Source organism: Coregonus lavaretus (assembly GCF_964263955.1).
Source record: "Coregonus lavaretus genome assembly, chromosome: 6".
NCBI lineage: Eukaryota > Metazoa > Chordata > Actinopteri > Salmoniformes > Salmonidae > Coregonus > Coregonus lavaretus.
Genome location: NC_139993.1, coordinates 56,053,882 through 56,071,754, shown reverse-complemented (window position 1 = coordinate 56,071,754; position 17,873 = coordinate 56,053,882). Strand labels below are relative to the sequence as shown.

At 46.7% G+C, this 17,873-nt stretch overlaps 1 protein-coding gene across 1 annotated transcript; it reads left to right on the top strand.

Annotated features, from left to right (window-relative positions):
* Positions 1–61: 61 nt before the first annotated feature.
* On the top strand, positions 62–17,139 carry LOC311131085 (uncharacterized protein; the record flags this gene model as incomplete). The annotated part of the gene is made up of 2 exons (XM_084163899.1): positions 62–280; positions 16,273–17,139. The coding sequence occupies 2 exons, from the start codon at positions 62–64 to the stop codon at positions 17,137–17,139; spliced, it is 1,086 nt and encodes a 361-aa protein (XP_084020025.1).
* Positions 17,140–17,873: the final 734 nt, after the last annotated feature.

Here is a 17,873-nt window from a genome sequence, read left to right as displayed (position 1 = left end):
AGGATATCCAAGAAACACAGAGGACGTAGTGTGCTTTTGACTTGACAAAGAACGGAACAGTATGGATGAAGGCACAGCTGCCAACGAGTCTATTCCAGATTTAAAAGATTTGGAGGTGAAAATCGGATGGAAGACACCGGAGGGTTTGCTCAAGTGGATGCGGGAAGAGGCATCCGCGCACCGCGGAGATGTCAAATTGAGCTCACTGGAGACCAAAGACCGAGACATCACCGGCAGGAAGAATCTGGATGAGAAGATTCGAAAATTAAAAGTTGATATGGTAAGGTCTTAATTGGGGCGGTGACTTTTGTTGGCCTTTCCATAAGTTATTCACATTTTATTTTATTTTGCTGTTAAAATGATTATGAGCAGTCGTACAACATTTGCTCTGCTTTTGGCATTTAATATTATAAAGATCTCCTAATGACTCAGAATGATCTTGTTGGTGGTCAGTAGGCCTACAATGAACAATATATGTATTTACTGTTGATCCTAGTCCTATATCCTCTTCCTGAATATAAGGCATCCACCAATCAATAATTCAGCTGCTCTTCACGATGATAACAGCGGCAGGTGGCTGAGGTTGCTAGGCGATGAAGGGATAACTTGGACTTTGGGCTATGCATTTTCATTGCTTGACATTTAGGCCTATCCATAATATCTCCATTATAATAAAGTTCTGGTTCCTTGATTCATTATTGCCAACAGGTCATAACTGGTGTTTTCGGGGAGACTAATAATTGGCCTAGGGATGGATGTTTTTATTCCTAGCGAATTACTATTCTATTACATAATGGGAAAGAACTGGCAGGCTATTTAATTTACAATCGAACTGTTCATTTATCCTATTAATCCCACGCTTATTGCAGGCCAGCCATATTTCGTTGATTGGCGACATTCCGAGTTTATCATAACAGACGTCATCATAGCTCTCCACTTGGTGCAAAAACAGGACTCCAGCAGAGAAGCTCCGGGTGTGTTGTTGTTTTTCCCTCGTACACAGATGTCTTGCATTCCTATGGTGAAGACAGGCGTTCGCGGTGGCTGTGTTGTTGGCAGCGCAATGTATGTCGTATTGGAATGTTTTTACACGAACGGCACATGATGGATGCGTGTGTCCTTCTAGAAACCGAAACAAGTCTCATTTGGCGCATTTGTTTGATTTGAAAATAGCGACCCACAGGCTTTGTATGTAGGCCTACCACTGCTGCTCTTCCCTGGGGTGTCTTTCTGTCATCTGCACTCTGACTGGCCAGACAATAATCACAGACTACCCCCAAGACTCTGGCAAAGAAACCTGCATAAAATGACATATGTTGTTGTAGGATATGTAGTCCATGTTGCCCATAACAATCCAATATGTTATGTTAATACAAACATTCTTGCTTTGCCAGTAGAATTTAGTTGATAGGCCTATACCCAGAGGGAATACCAACCATTTGGGTGATGATGTTTTACAGTGCTGAATTGTGGATCACTAGTGAGTGGTTTGAACTAACTAAATAGCAAGGGTTTGAAGGTTAGGGGACATCAAGAGGGTCATACATCTTTGTGCGGCCAGCATCACATAAGGACCCCATGATTTGCTTGCTGAGCCAGAGGATGCAGACAGAGCCCTGGTCAAAAGTAGTGCACTATGGAGGGAATAGGGTACCATTTGGGACGCATGCAGAGGCTCCAGTGATTAAGAGCTACCTCATAGTCATACCTCATGATCTTCCCACTGCCAGCAAGTATACATAGTGCTGCTGTGTGTTGGGCCCATATCTCATCTCTCTGAGTGGTGCTCGGTAGCAGGAGAACAGAGGGGTACTGAACATTGCACTCTCATCACAATTCGGCTTTTACAGAATAGGCTACACACATGCACACCCTCACACACACTCACAAGGACACGTACACACACCACTGGCGTAACACAGTTTCTCTGGGCCCACGCATGGTCGACACGGTGTCTGCTGGCTGGCGGCAATAATGTAATTACTTGTTCAGTAATTACAGTTGGAAATTCAAACATTGCACATAGTAAAATGTATTTGCAATGCAACCGCATACTAATCAGCTACCAATCAAATGTTTTAGACTATACAACTGTCCTGTATAGGCTACCTGAACCTACATGACATGAGTCGTCCTCGCAATCTACACCGAGTCCCCCCCCCCCCCCCCCGCCTTTGCCCTCAGAACACCCTAAATTCGTCGGGGCATGGACTTAACAAGGTGTCGAAAGCGATCCAAAGGGGTGCTGGCCCATGTTGACCAATGCTTCCCACAATTGTGTCAAGTTGACTGTATGTCTTTTGGGTGATGGACCATTCTTGATACACATGGGAAACTGTTGAGCACGAAAAACTCAGCAGCATTGTAGTTCTTGATACAAACCGGTGCGCCTGGCACCTACTACCATACCCTGTTCAAAGGCACTTAAATTGTTTGTCTTGCCCATTCACCCTCTGAATGGCACACATACACAATCCATGTCTCAATTGTCTCAAGGCTTAAAAATCCTTCTTTAACCTGTCTCCTCCCATTCATCTACACTGATTGGAGTGGACATCAATAAGGGATCATCGCTTTCACTTGGATTCACCTGGTCAGTCTATGTCATGGAAAGACCCCCCAAGAACTGTTGTCCACTAAAGATGAGCTTCCTATACAGTTCATCTCTTTCCGTAATGTGTTGAGGCCGGCAACTAAGGAGAACGAGAGGCTCAATTAAAGTTACAGAACTGCTGTATTTGAAGCTACACTCCCTTCTCCTTAGCTGTCTGGCCGTTTTTACCATCCCTGTAACTGTCACTTCTGCGGAGAGATCGTTTTCTAAAGTAAAACTCATAAAGAAGTATAGAAGCATTCGGTTCTCGGTCTGCTATGTGCTTTTCAACACCTGAGTAAGCTCCACTCATTGCACTGGCGCCGTCGTAGCCTTGACCACGACATTTGTTCACCCATATCCCCTTTCTTTCTTTCATTTTTTCATTTTTTTTAAAGGCCAGAGGCACTTTTTCAGTCACATTCCTGAAGCCCAAGAAACAACACTTACAGTAGCTTCCTAGTACATATGGAAATTGTCCGGTACGCCAATAACACACACAGTCTATCACCTTCTATCTGGCGGAGGTGTCCTTTGTTTCCACTTCTCACATTTGCTCCTGCCCGCTGATTGTCTTTTCACACACACACACACACACACACACACACTCATAGGGCTCCTTTGTGGCTTTTTCTCACCTTCTCAAACTGCCCTCTGATTTTTATGCCCAGAATTAATGCAGGGAGCCAGCTGTCTTTGAATCTCACCTCACATGTCTTACTGCATGTGTGTGCACAGAACACATAGATGGATGAACAATCAATGAGAGCCCACAAGAGACTATCACCGAAGCAGAGTCAGGACTGTAAACACTTCACACAAGGCTCCAGCAGACAGTCAAGGATTCTTCCCTTCATTAAGACTGTTAACCACCAGAGAGACTCCTAAACGTCTCCCCATAATAAAGCATCATTCAATACAGACAGAATTATGACTGCCGTGTGTGCGCACGTCTGTGTGTGACCCTCTGAAGCATCTGTCTGTTCTGATTGGAGGTCACAGGGAGGCTAGCTAGGACAGTAAGATAATACTGCTCCATAAACATTTACATTCCTTTGTGAGAACGTTCTGTTATGTCTCAATAAATTAGACATAACAAGAGCGATATATTACCAAATATTTCCTTTTCATTCCAGTCTTCTATTAGTTCTCTTGAATGTACGTCATCTGTTGATCATATTGTATCAGATACAGTATATGAAGGGAGGCAGAGAAATAGAGAAGAAAGAGAGGGAGTTTGGTTAATGTAACAGCTTTTTGGGTTATCTTTTCAGTTGTCTGAGATCTGGCCTGTTTCACGTTTTAGTTGTGACATGCATCTGGCCTGTTTCAAGTTTCATGCATCTGGCCTGTTTCAAGTTTCATGCATCTGGCCTGTTTCAAGTTTCATGCATCTGGCCTGTTTCAAGTTTCATGCATCTGGCCTGTTTCAAGTTTCATGCATCTGGCCTGTGTATCATTGATCCAGACACAAATGGTTTTGTTGGGACATACTTTGACACACTGCAAGATGTAGACAGACAGAGACACAGATCATACTCAGAGTCTGGTCTGAGAGTCTGTTCAGTGTCATTCTGTCTGAATACTGTCTGATTACTTTCCCTCCCCAGCTGCTGTCAAATCTCAGACATTTCTTTACGGGTCTAAACAGCTTTATTGAGTTAATGGATGCTCCGTCCTCAAAGACAGGCTGCCAGCTTCCTGTCATGGACTAAGTCACACAGACGAGCCTCATCGTTTTATCAGACATCTACATAGCTGCCTGTTTGGCTTCTATTATCAGTCTGGAGCTCAACTGTAATAAAATAAAAACACTTCTTTAGACTGTTATGTCCACATATAGGCTACAGTCCGGCACCTGGATCTGTGTGTGTGTCCTATAAAAAGGAAAAGTCCTATGAATGGGAATGCCGCACAGTGTTGTTGGAGCCCAGTGGATGACTCACCCCCTACCTCTCCCTCTCACTGACTGCTGCTGTGCTGCACAGATGGAAGACACAGGGGAGTGACGGTGAGCAGGTAGATAGAACAGGACAGGAGGGTTGTGGGAAAAGATCTGTCCTCTCTTTCTCTATCCCATTTTCCCTTTGTCTCTCTCTCTCTCTCTCTCTCTCTCTCTCTCTCTCTCTCTCTCGAGGTCTTCATAGAGATGGAGTGAGAGAATGATATAGAGATAGAGATGGAGTGAGAGAATGAGATAGAGATGGAGAGAGAGAATGAGATAGAGATGGAGAGAGAGAATGAGATAGAGATGAGAGAGAGAGAATGAGATAGAGATGGAGAGAGAGAATGAGATCGAGATGGAGAGAGAGAATGAGAATGAGAGCGAGAGATGGAGGAAAGACAGACAAACAGAAGAAGCCAGAGTACGGAGTGTTTGGAAGTAAGAGAGTCCATATATATTGAGTCTGTGGAGACTGACTAGTACTTTTCCATGAATCTTTGAATCATGTCAGAGAGAAAGAGAGAGGGATAGAGAGAAAGAGCGGAAGGGAGTATGCAAACAGATGGAACAGTGGGAGGGCTGTGGAGAGAGGTCACCCTTCTGCTGTCTCTGAAAGTGCTGTTATTAGAGAGGGACAGAGAGGGGGAGAGCGAGAAGGGGGGAGAGAGGGCTGCAGCAGAGCAGTCTGTCTCGTCATGCAGCGAGACAGAGAGAGGGCTGCAGCAGAGCAGTCTGCCTCGTCACGCAGCGAGACAGAGAGAGGGCTGCAGCAGAGCAGTCTGTCTCGTCACGCAGCGAGACAGAGAGAGGGCTGCAGCAGAGCAGTCTGTCTCGTCATGCAGCGAGACAGAGAGAGGGCTGCAGCAGAGCAGTCTGTCTCGTCATGCAGCGAGACAGAGAGAGGGCTGCAGCAGAGCAGCCTGTTTGCAGTGTGACATTGTCAGACTGGTCTCAGCATGGGAATCTGTCTGTGGTTCACTGGTGTGTAGGATCAGCTGTGTGTGCATTCACACTAATCATAACACTGTGTGTGTGTGCGTGTATGCGGAGGTCTGTGCATGGTGAAATGGCACATCAAGCCTGAAAATTAGATTTTCCCCTTGAGTAAGAGGTTTTATCTCTGGCACTGTCGAAAAAGTATCAAGAAGTATCGAGTGCTAGCCTGTTCATTTTGCGATGAAGGCTGAGGAGACTAGTGCTTCATATGCTACATACGCACGCACGCACATACACACACACAGAGTGCTGTGTATATACTGTGTGAGCTCAGCTGAGCGTGGCATGGTGTATGCGATGCAAGCCGGAGAAAGGAAAATTAGCTCTCCAGAATCCTGTGGATTAGCCGGGAGCTGTCTGGCCTGGCACCTCGATCGGGAAACTGGAATCTTTTTGACTGTGAAAATGGCTCTACCATCCTCAAGGCTGCAGAGCGCTCAACTCCCAAGGCTATGGCATTTCTTCCCCCCCACTTTAGGACATGCCTACAGACAGAGAGGCATTGGGACTGGCACATAAAATAAATGGCATGTAGACAACATGTAGATGGGCACACAAGCAGACATACAGAGGATTGCGAAAGTATTCACCCCCCTTGGCATTTTTCCTATTTTGTTGCCTTACAACCTGGAATAAAAATTGATTTTTGTGGGGTTTGTATAATTTGATTTACACAACATGCCTGATAAAGGCAAAATAAACGGACACCTATTTAGGCGAGGTGCTGGCTGACGGCGTAAAACACTTGAAAAAGAAAAGGAAAGCCGCACACTCTAGGAGCTCAGATGCAATAATTTAATATCCTAATAACCAACGTTTCGACAGACAAGCTGTCTTCATCATAATTTAAAGACCCTTGCTCCCTTCGTCTCAATGTAGACTTTGATTTGAAGCCATTCTTGTGATTTTGCTATTCATTTTAAATGTTGTGGGCCTATGTAGCCAAGTATCTATGATCATATGCTATCCATGTTTTTTGTATGTTGTTTTTATCTGTGAATTGGCCAATGCTATTAGGCCACACCCGGCCATGATTACAGACACCTGCGTGTGTCCTTTCACACTATATAAACTAGTGACCCGCAGTGTTTGTCATTATACCCTGATGAAGACAGCTTGTCTGTCGAAACGTTGGTTATTAGGATATTAAATTATTGCATCTGAGCTCCTAGAGTGTGCAGCTTTCCTTTTCTCTTACACAACATGCCTACCACTTTGAAGATGCAAAATATTTTTTTATTGTGAAACAAACAAGAAATAAGACAAAAAAACAGTAAACTTGAGCGTGCATAACTATTCACCCCCCCAAAGTCAATACTTTGTAGAGCCACCTTTTGCAGCAATTACAGCTGCAAGTCTCTTGGGGTATGTCTCTATAAAATCAAATCAAATCACATTTTATTTGCCACATGCGCTGAATACAACAGGTGTAGACATTACAGTGAAATGCTTACTTACAAGCCCTTAACCAACAATGCAGTTTTTTAAAGAAACATTTAAAATAAAAAAGTGTTCATTAAGATAAAAAAAAAAAGAAGCAAATAGCTAAAGAGCAGCAGTAAAATAACAGTAGGGAGGCTATATACAGGGGGGTACCGGTACAGAGTCAATGTGCAGGGGATAGTCGAGGTAATTGAGGTCATATGTACATGTGGGTAGAGTTAAAGTGACTATGGATAAATAGTAAACAGAGTAGCAGCAGCGTAAAAGAGGGGGATGGGGTGGGGTGGGGGCAGTGCAAATAGTCCGGGTAGCCATAATTAGCTGTTCAGGAGTCTTATGGCTTGGGGGTAGAAGCTGTTGAGAAGCCTTTTGGACCTAGACTTGGCGCTCCGGTACCGCTTGCCGTGCGTTAGCAGAGAGAACAGTCTATGACTATGGTGGCTCGAGTCTTTGACACATTTTAGGGCCTTCCTCTGACACCACCTGGTATAGAGGTCCTGGATGGCAGGAAGATTGGCCCCAGTGATGTACTGGGCTGTATGCACTACCCTCTGTAGTGCCTTGCGGTCGGAGGCCGAGCAGTTGCCATACCAAATCAAATCAAATCAAATCAAATTGTATTGGTCACATGCGCCGAATACAACAGGTGCAGACATTACAGTGAAATGCTTACTTACAGCCCTTAACCAACAGTGCATTTATTTTTAACAAAAAAAGTAAAAATAAAACAACAACAAAAAAGTGTTGTGAAAAAAAAGAGCAGAAGTAAAATAAAATAACAGTAGGGAGGCTATATATACAGGGGGGTACCGGTGTAGAGTCAATGTGCGGGGGCACCGGCTAGTTGAGGTAGTTGAAGTAATATGTACATGTGGGTAGAGTTAAAGTGACTATGCATAAATAATTAACAGAGTAGCAGCAGCGTAAAAAGGATGGGGTGGGGGGGGCAGTGCAAATAGTCCGGGTAGCCATGATTAGCTGTTCAGGAGTCTTATGGCTTGGGGGTAGAAGCTGTTGAGAAGTCTTTTGGATCTAGACTTGGCACTCCGGTACCGCTTGCCGTGCGGTAGCAGAGAGAACAGTCTATGACTAGGGTGGCTGGAGTCTTTGACAATTTTGAGGGCCTTCCTCTGACACCGCCTGGTATAGAGGTCCTGGATGGCAGGAAGCTTGGCCCCAGTGATGTACTGGGCCGTACGCACAACTCTCTGTAGTGCTACTCTCTCACCAGGCGGTGATGCAACCAGTCAGGATGCTCTCGATGGTTCAGCTGTAGAACTTTTTGAGGATCTGAGGACACCAAGGAACTTGAAGCTCTCAACCTGTTCCACTACAGCCCCGTCGATGAGAATGGGGGCGTGCTCAGTCCTCTTTTTTTTCCTGTAGTCCACAATCATCTCCTTTGTCTTGATCACGTTGAGGGAGAGGTTGTTATCCTGGCACCACACGGCCAGGTCTCTGACCTCCTCCCTATAGGCTGTCTCATCGTTGTCGGTGATCAGGCTTACCACTGTGTCCTTGGGCACAGGGACTATGGTGGTCTACTTGAAACATGTTGGTATTACAGACTCAGTCAGGGACATGTTGAAAATGTCAGTGAAGGCCTTTGCCAGTTGGTCAGTGCATGCTCGCAATACACGTCCTGGTAATCCGTCTGGCCCTGCGGCCTTGTGAATGTTGACCTGCTTAAAAGTCTTACTCACATCGGCTACGGAGAGCGTGATCACATAGTCATCCGGAACAGCTGATGCTCTCATGCATGCTTCAGTGTTGCTTGCCTCGAAGCGAGCATAGAAGTGATTTAGCTCGTCTGGTAGGCTTGTGTCACTGGGCAGTTCGCGGCTGTGCTTCCCTTTGTAGTCTGTAATAGTTTTCAAGCCCTGCCACATCCAACAAGCTTCAGAGCTGGTGTAGTACGATTCAATCTTAGTCCTGTATTGACTCTTTGCCTGTTTGATGGTTCGTCGGAGGGCATAGCAGGATTTCTTATAAGCTTCCGGGTTAGAGTCCCGCTCCTTGAAAGCGGCAGCTCTACCCTTTAGCTCAGTGCGGATGTTGCCTGTAATCCATGGCTTCTGGTTGGGGTATGTACATACGGTCACAGTGGGGACGACATCATCGATGCACTTATTGATGAAGCCAGTGACTGATGGGGTGTACTCCTCAATGCTATCTAAAGAATCCCGGAACATATTCCATTATGTGCTAGCAAAACAGTCCTGTAGCTTAGTATCTGCGTCATCTGACCACTTTTTTATTAACCGAGTCACTGGTGCTTCCTGCTTTAGTTTTTGCTTATAAGCAGGAATCAGGAGGATAGAGTTATTGTCAGATTTGCCAAATGGAGGGCGAGGGAGAGCTTTGTATGCGTCTCTGTGTGTGGAGTAAAGGTGGTCTAGAGTTTTTTTTCCTCTGGTTGCACATTTAACATGCTGATAGAAATTAGGTAGAACGGATTTAAGTTTCCCTGCATTAAAGTCCCCGGCCACTAGGAGCGCTGCCTCTGGATGAGCGTTTTCCTGTCTGCTTATGGCCTTATATAGCTCATTGAGTGCAATCTTGGTAGATAGACAGCTACAAAAAATATAGATGAAAACTCTCTTGGTAAATATTGTGGTCTACAGCTTATCATGAGATACTCTACCTCAGGCGAGCAAAACCTTGAGACTTCCTTAGTATTAGATTTTATGCACCAGCTGTTGTTTACAAATATACACAGACCGCCACCCCTTGTCTTACCGGAGTCAGCCGTTCTATCCTGCCCATGTAGCGTATAGCCCGCTAGCTGTATGTTATCCATGTCGTCGTTCAGCCACGACTCGGTGAAACATAAGATATTACAATTTTTAATGTCCCGTTGGTAAGATAACCTAGGTCTTAGATCATCCAATTTGTTTTCAAATGATTGAACATTGGCTAATAGGATTGATGGAAGAGGCAGTTTACTCGCTCGCCGTCGGATCCTTACAAGGCACCCCGACCTACGTCCACAATATCTCAGTCTCTTTCTCATGCGAATGACGGGGATTTTGGCCTTGTCGGGTGTCTGTAGAATATCCTTCGCGTCTGACTCGTTGAAGAAAAAATCTTAGTCCAATACGAGGTGAGTAATCGCTGTCCTGATATCCAGAAGCTCTTTTTGGTCATAAGAGACAGTGGCAGAAACATTATGTACAGAATAAATTACAAATAACGCGAAAAAACTCACATAATAGTACAATTGGTTAGAGGGCTGTAAAACGGCAGCCATCTTTTCCGGCGCCATTCTTGTAGAAAGCTTGGGACATCTAGCCACTGGGATTTTTTCCCATTCTTCAATGCAAAACTGCTCCAGCTCCTTCAAGTTGGATGGGTTCCGCTGGTGTACAGCAATCTTTAAGTCATACCACAGTGTCACGCCCTGGCTCTGGGACTCTGTTATGTTGAGCCAGGGTGTGTGGTTTCTATGTGTTTTGTGTGCTAGGGTGATTGTCTAGTTCGTTTGTTTCTATGTTGGCCGGTGTGGTTCTCAATCAGAGGCAACGTGAATCAGCTGTTGCTTGTTGTCTCTGATTGGGAACCATATTTAAGTAGCCTGTTTTTCCACAGTGTTTGTGGGATCTTGTTCCGTATGGTTTGTGTTGTAACCAAGGACTTCACGTTTCGTATCGTTTGTTGTTTTGTTCGTGTGGTGAATAATAAATAAAGTATGTTCACATTCCATGCTGCGCATTGGTCCTCTCTTCCCGACGATCGTGACAGAAGATCCCACCATAACTGGACCAAGCAGCGTGTCCAGGAGCCAACGCCAGAGGTGACTCTGAAGGATATCAACCTCGACTGGGTCAAGCCGCGGGAGGAGGAGAGAGGCTGGACTTTGGAGCAGAGGAGCGAGAGTCTGGCGAGAGCCATGGAGGCCTGGCCCACGGGGAGGAGAGACGCCCAGAATTTTTTTAGGGGGGGGGCTCACGCCGTGGACGACGGGGCAGCAGGAGGCCGGGATAGAGTGGTTCAACGGGTTGGCAAAAGAGGCCGCCAGGTTACGGGAGTCACTGGTCACCAGGGGGAAGGAGAATGTAGAGGCACGGCGAGAAGTACTGGGGTGTGTTGCCAGTCCGGTCCGGCCCGTTCCTGATCCCCGCGTAGGGCCAGTGGTGTGTGTCCCCAGTACGGTCCGGCTTGTTCCTGTCCCTCGCACCGAGCCTGTGGTGCGCGTCGCCAGCCCGGTCCGGCATGTTCCTGCCCCTCGCACCGAGCCTGTGGTGCGCGTCGCCAGCCCGGTCCGGCATGTTCCTGCCCCTCGCACCAAGCCTGTGGTGCGCGTCGTCAGCCCGGTCCGGCCTGTTCCTGCTCCCCGCACCAAGCTAGTGGTGCGCTTCGTCAGCCCGGTTCGGCCCGTCCCTGCTCCCCGCACCAAGCCTGTGGTGCGCGTCGTCAGCCCGGTCCGGCCTGTTTCTGCTCCCCGCACCAAGCCAATGGTGCGCTTCGTCAGCCCGGTTCGGCCCGTCCCTGCTCCCCGCACCAAGCCAATGGTGCGCGTCGTCAGCCTTGCACAGCCCGTGCCTTTTCCACCGGTGCCTGGTCCAGCACCGGTAAGCTGCTCCACTCCGGAGCTAGAGCAATCCGCTCCACCAGTGTTCAGTCCAGCTCCGGCCAGCAGGGCCAGACCGGACCAGGGGCGCTTTGGGGGGTTGGTTGGAGGGTGGGGGTCAAGCCCGGAGCCGGAACCGCCTCCGAGGAGGAATGGCCACCCGGCCCTCCCCTGTTCGGTTTATGTTTGGCGCGGTCGCAGTCCGCGCCTTTGGGGGGGGGGGGGTACTGTCACGCCCTGGCTCTGGGACTCTGTTATGTTGAGCCAGGGTGTGTGGTTTCTATGTGTTTTGTGTGCTAGGGTGATTGTCTAGTTCGTTTGTTTCTATGTTGGCCGGTGTGGTTCTCAATCAGAGGCAACGTGAATCAGCTGTTGCTTGTTGTCTCTGATTGGGAACCATATTTAGGTAGCCTGTTTTTCCACAGTGTTTGTGGGATCTTGTTCCATATGGTTTGTGTTGTAACCAAGGACTTCACGTTTCGTATCGTTTGTTGTTTTGTTCGTGTGGTGAATAATAAATAAAGTATGTTCACATTCCACGCTGCGCATTGGTCCTCTCTTCCCGACGATCGTGACACACAGATTCTTAATTGGATTGAGGTCTGGGCTTTGACTAGACCATTCCAAGATATTTAAATGTTACTTAAACCACTCAAGTGTTGCTTTAGCAGTATGCTTAGGGTCATTGTCCTGCTGGAAGGAGAACCTCCGTCCCAGTCTCAAATTTCTGAAACAGGTTTCCCTCAAGAATTTCCATGTATTTAGCGCCATCCATCATTCCTTCAATTCTGACCAGTTTCCCAGTCCCTGCCGATGAAAAACATTGGATGGTGTTCTTGGGGTGATGAGAGGTGTTGGGTTTGCGCCAGACATAGCGTTTTCCTTGATGGCCAAAAAGCTCAATTTTAGTCTCATCTTACCAGACTACCTTCTTCCATATATTTGGGGAGTCTCCCACATGGCTTTTGGCGAACACCAAACGTGTTTGTTATTTTTTACTTTAAGCAATGGCTTTTTTTCTGGCCACTATTCCGTAAAGCCCAGCTCTGTGGAGTGTATGGCTTAAAGTGGTCCTATGGACAGATACTCCAATCTCCGCTGTGGAGCTTTGCAGCTCCTTCAGGGTTATCTTTGGTCTCTTTGTTGCCTCTCTGATTAGTGCCCTCCTTGCCTGGTCCGTGAGTTTTGGTGGGCGGCCCTCTCTTGGAAGGTTTGTTGTGGTGCCATATTTGTTCAATTTTTTAATAATGGATTTAACGGTGCTCCGTGGGATGTTCAACGTTTCTGATATTTTTTTATAACCCAACCCTGATCTGTACTTCTCCACAACTTTGTCCCTGACCTGTTTGGAGCGCTCCTTGGTCTTCATGGTGCCGTTTGCTTGGTGGTGCCTCTTGCTTAGTGGTGATGCAGACTCTGGGGCCTTTCAGAAACAGTGTATTGAGATCATGTGACAGATCATGTGACACTTAGATTGCACACAGGTGGACTTTATTTAACTAATTATGTGACTTCTGAAGGTAATTGGTTGCACCATATCTTATTTAGGGGCTTCATAGCAAAGGGGGAGTGAATACATATGCACACACCAATTTTCAGTTATTTATTTTGTAGCATTTTTTAAAACACTTCACCAATTTGGACTATTTTGTGTATGTCCATTACATGAAATCCAAATAAAAATCCATTTAAATTACAGGTTGCAATGCAACAAAATAGGAAAAACGCCAAGGGGGATGAATACTTTTGCAAGGCACTGTACATACTGTACAGAGACATGCAGTATGCATATGCTCAGAGCAGTACACAGACAGACTGATAGGTTTAGTACATAGCCAGCCCTGAGCCTCATCAGCAGGCCGGTGAGCCATGGGAATAATATTTACAGCTACGCTCATTAGTCTCTCACACAGACTCTGCCAGCTATACCCCCCTAACTCCAACAACCCCAACCCGGCCCTGCCCTGATGTCTAATTCCCTGGACTCCCTCTTCCTGATCTCAGTTGCTGTCTATCCCTCTCTTCTTTCTTCTTTTGGTGTGTGCAATATGTGTAATATAATGAATCTTATACATTTATAGAAGCAGATCTTAAAAGAGAGAGAGCCATGTAGTATATGTTGTTATTTTTCTCCCCCTGCAGCCCGGCTTTAGCTTAGTATTCTCTCTCTCGCTCCCTGTGTTTTGGTCTTTTGTCTGGTGATTTGTGCTCACCGCTCTAGACTAACTCATTACTACAGCATAGCATACAGCCAGTCAGTCAGTGTGGCTTTGGCATCAGCAGAACAACTATAGCTCCTTCAGCTCATTTACTGAGAGAGAGGTAGGAAGAAAGAGAGAGATGGGTGCTGTCTCCTTCCTCCTCCGCGTTCTCTTTCTCCTCCTCCTATACACCAGCTCTGCTGACTGAGAAAGCTGTTACTTTCTGCCTCATCTCTTGTTCTGTTCCGGGTGGCCTGTGTCTCCTGATGTCTGCCCCAAGGCTGGGAGGAATGGAGCTGAGTTGGCAAGGACACACACTTCGGATTGGATAGTGTAGGGCCAAAGAAGGGTACTCTAACGCAGTGTTATCCCATCACCATTTCCTTTGTTTCCCTGGATGAAGAATAGTTCACTGAAAGGGCATTCAGTCAGATTGATGAAACAATATCCAGTGTGTTTTCTATTATCGGAAGATAATCTCTAGTATGTCTATGTTTCCTTTATTACACCTATCCATCACGTGTCATGTGGGCCCCTTCTGCAGTTTATTACCAAATGAGCTTTATGTGATTATAGTTATGAGCTATAATGATGCAGCCTGACAGAGATATATGGCTAATCTATATCCATATGATCTATGTATTGTTCCGGCTGAGAGATACAGAGACAGAAAGGGGGGGGGGTTCAGTGGGGGCAACAAGAGAGGTACACAAAGACTGCAAAAGGTCAGAGATCTGTAAGCTTTAGGTGTCTGTGCTTTATCCACTGTCCTGGAACTCTAGGCTATCGGAAGTGTGATAGGCATATCACAGTGACTGAGTTGCATTCTAGGAGTGTGGTGTATCCAGTTGAGAGAGAGAGAGAGAGAGAGAGAGAGAGAGAGAGAGAGAGAGAGAGAGAGAGAGAGAGAGAGAGAGAGGAGAGAGAGAGAGAGAGAGAGAGAGAGAGAGAGAGATGAGAGAGAGAGAGAGAGAGAGAGAGAGAGAGAGAGAGAGAGAGAGAGAGAGAGAGAGAGAGAGAGAGAGAGAGAGAGAGAGAGAGAGAGAGAGAGAGAGAGAGAGAGAGAGAGAGAGAGAGAGAGAGAGAGAGAGAGGAGAGAGAGAGAGAGAGAGAGAGAGAGAGAGAGAGAGAGAGAGAGAGAGAGAGAGAGAGAGAAGAGAGAGGAGAGAGAGAGAGAGAGAGGAGAGAGATGAGAGAGAGAGAGAGAGAGAGAGAGAGAGAGAGAGAGAGAGAGAGAGAGAGAAGATAGAGAGAGAGAGGAGAGAGAGAGAGAGAGAGAGAGAGAGAGAGGAGAGAGAGAAGAGAGAGACTCTTGGCCCTAGCTCCTGACTGGACTGCAGCACAGCTCTTGCAAATGTATTCTGTTGGATTTTCCATCACCGCAGCAGTGTTTTTCCTCTTCTCTATCCCTGGCTTATTCAACATCCCTCCTACACGCATTCAAAAACCAGTGGTGTCTACTTATTTTCATTAATTACAACTCTCATTTCTTTTCCATAAGTCAACTTGTAAATAAACACCACTTTTAAAATTCACTGCTGTTGGCAACTCGTTTTAACAGTGAGGAATGCAACTTAACCCTAATAATTTTTTTGCCTTTTCTCTCTCAAATACATATCTTCTTACTCCCACCAACATGCTACTACATCATTCTCCCACCCTTCATGTATTCTTGTTTCCCATCTTTCTTGTTACACATTCATTTTTAATGTTTTTATTATATCTACTCTCCTGGCTTCATCTGTTCCACCTCCCATCTTCTCTCACCTTTGAAAAAACATCTGTTCTCACATCTCTTCCCTTACCATTACCACTTATATCCCTAACCCTCTCATCTCTACTCTTTTCTCCATCCTCTTCTTCCTCCTCTATTCTCTCACCTCCCTTCTCTCACCTTGCTCCTCTCCTATCTTCCTTCTCTCACCTTGCTCCTCTCCTATCTTCCTTCTCTCACCTTGCTCCTCTCCTATCTTCCTTCTCTCACCTTGCTCCTCTCCTATCTTCCTTCTCTCACCTTGCTCCTCTCCTATCTTCCTTCTCTCACCTTGCTCCTCTCCTATCTTCCTTCTCTCACCTTGCTCCTCTCCTATCTTCCTTCTCTCACCTTGCTCCTCTCCTATCTTCCTTCTCTCACCTTGCTCCTCTCCTATCTTCCTTTTACCCCTCCATCCTCCTTCTTCCTATCTTCTTTCTCTCCACCACTGCTCTCACAGCTCCCTCCTCTCTCCTGAGTCAGTTACTTTCCTCCCACCATCTCCTCTCTCCTGAGTCAGTTACTTTCCTCCCACCATCTCCTCTCTCCTGAGTCAGTTGCTTTCCTCCCACCATCTCCTCTCTCCTGAGTCAGTTACTTTCCTCCCACCATCTCCTCTCTCCTGAGTCAGTTACTTTCCTCCCACCAGCTCCTCTCTCCTGAGTCAGTTGCTTTCCTCCCACCATCTCCTCTCTCCTGAGTCAGTTGCTTTCCTCCCACCATCTCCTCTCTCCTCTCTCCTGTATCAAAAAGTCTTCTTCTTCTCCATAGGCCCACCTGCGCTCGGTGGACGTGAAGATCCTGCAGCAGCTGCTGGCGGTGCACGAGGGGATCGAGGCATGTAAGTGGCTCCTGGAGGAGCGTGGCACCCTGACCAGCCGCTGCAGCAGTCTGACCAGCAGCCAGTACAGCCTGGGAGAGGGCCCTGGAGGAGACACCTGGAGGGGCAGCTGGAGCAGCCTGCATGACCCCCTCAACGACAAGCTGGATAACATCTCTATAGGCAGTTATCTGGACACCCTGGCTGATGACATGGACGAGTACTGCCCCTCTAGTTCTGAGTCTGTGCTGTGTTCTACTCCACTAGGGACTGCGACGCCTACTCGGACCGGGGGAGGGACAGGGCCTGGGGCAGTGCCTGGGGCAGGGGCTGGGGCAGAGCCTGGGGCAGGGGCTGGGAGAGGTGCTGGAGCTGGGGCTGTAGAAGGGTCAGTGCCTACGGCAGGGGTTGGGGTTGGAGCTGGGGTAGGACCAGGCACAGGGAGCAAGGTAGTTGTTGATCCTGGCTTTCCCCAAGTCAAGCCAGACATCCCCAAGGAGTCTCCCATTTGGACTAAGGCCACAGAGGCAGTGAAAGGAACCACCATCACCAAGGATACCAAGGACCCCAGCCAAACCCAGCAGCCCAGTAAGAGCAATGGCGTCCTGGAGAAAGCAGTCAGGCAAGCAGGAGGACCTGCTGATTCTGCCTGGGTCTGCCTGGCTGAAAAGCTGGGGAAAAGCCACAGCCCCAAACTCAAACCCTATAAGAACGGCAAGATAGACCTGGATGCCTGCAAGATGAACAGCAAGATGCACCTGGGGTATGATGCACACTGGCGATGGGTGCAGTCGCAGGACGATGTTACATTTCTGTGAGGTGGATGTATTACACCACTACTGGGTTAAAATCAACCCAATTTGGGTTATTTGGTAACTAAGCATTGGGTAAATGTTGGACAGAACACACACTGGGTTATTTTGACCCAGCCAGTTAGGTTTTGTGAATAACCTAACATGTTGGGTTGTTGGGATTACCCAAACATGGTTTAATTTAACCGTCAATTGGGTTATATTCATTTTCATGCTGGGTTGAGCAGCTCAGTCTTTTAAAAAATGTAATCCATAGGTTATTTTCAGGAGGCGTGGCTTATTAGCTGAGTGGCCTTCAGATAGTTATTTTTCGCCACCAGTGAAAATAAATGTAATTCTTGTTCATAATCTTAAGTACACTGCTAATTTCAATTTTCATTAAAAATAATACACATTACATATTCTAATGTATTATTAATAACATAATTTTTTTACATATTGTTACAAAGTGGTAAGTATACCAACATTGGGTTTTGCATAGGCTTTTAAGGAACTCTTAGACTTTTGTAAGCTGAATTAAATCTACTAAAGTGTCAGTGTACAACCTTAACATGTGATATCAATACAATAGAACAGATAAACCGGAATGATGTTTACTCTCACGGGTGGCCAAAAATAACTATATGAAACCACGGCCCTACCTAGCCGCGCTTCCAGTCTTCTGACCTGAGTGCTGGGTCTCAATAACCCAGCATCAATAACCCAGCAACAACAACCCAACCTTGCTCTTTTTAAAGAAA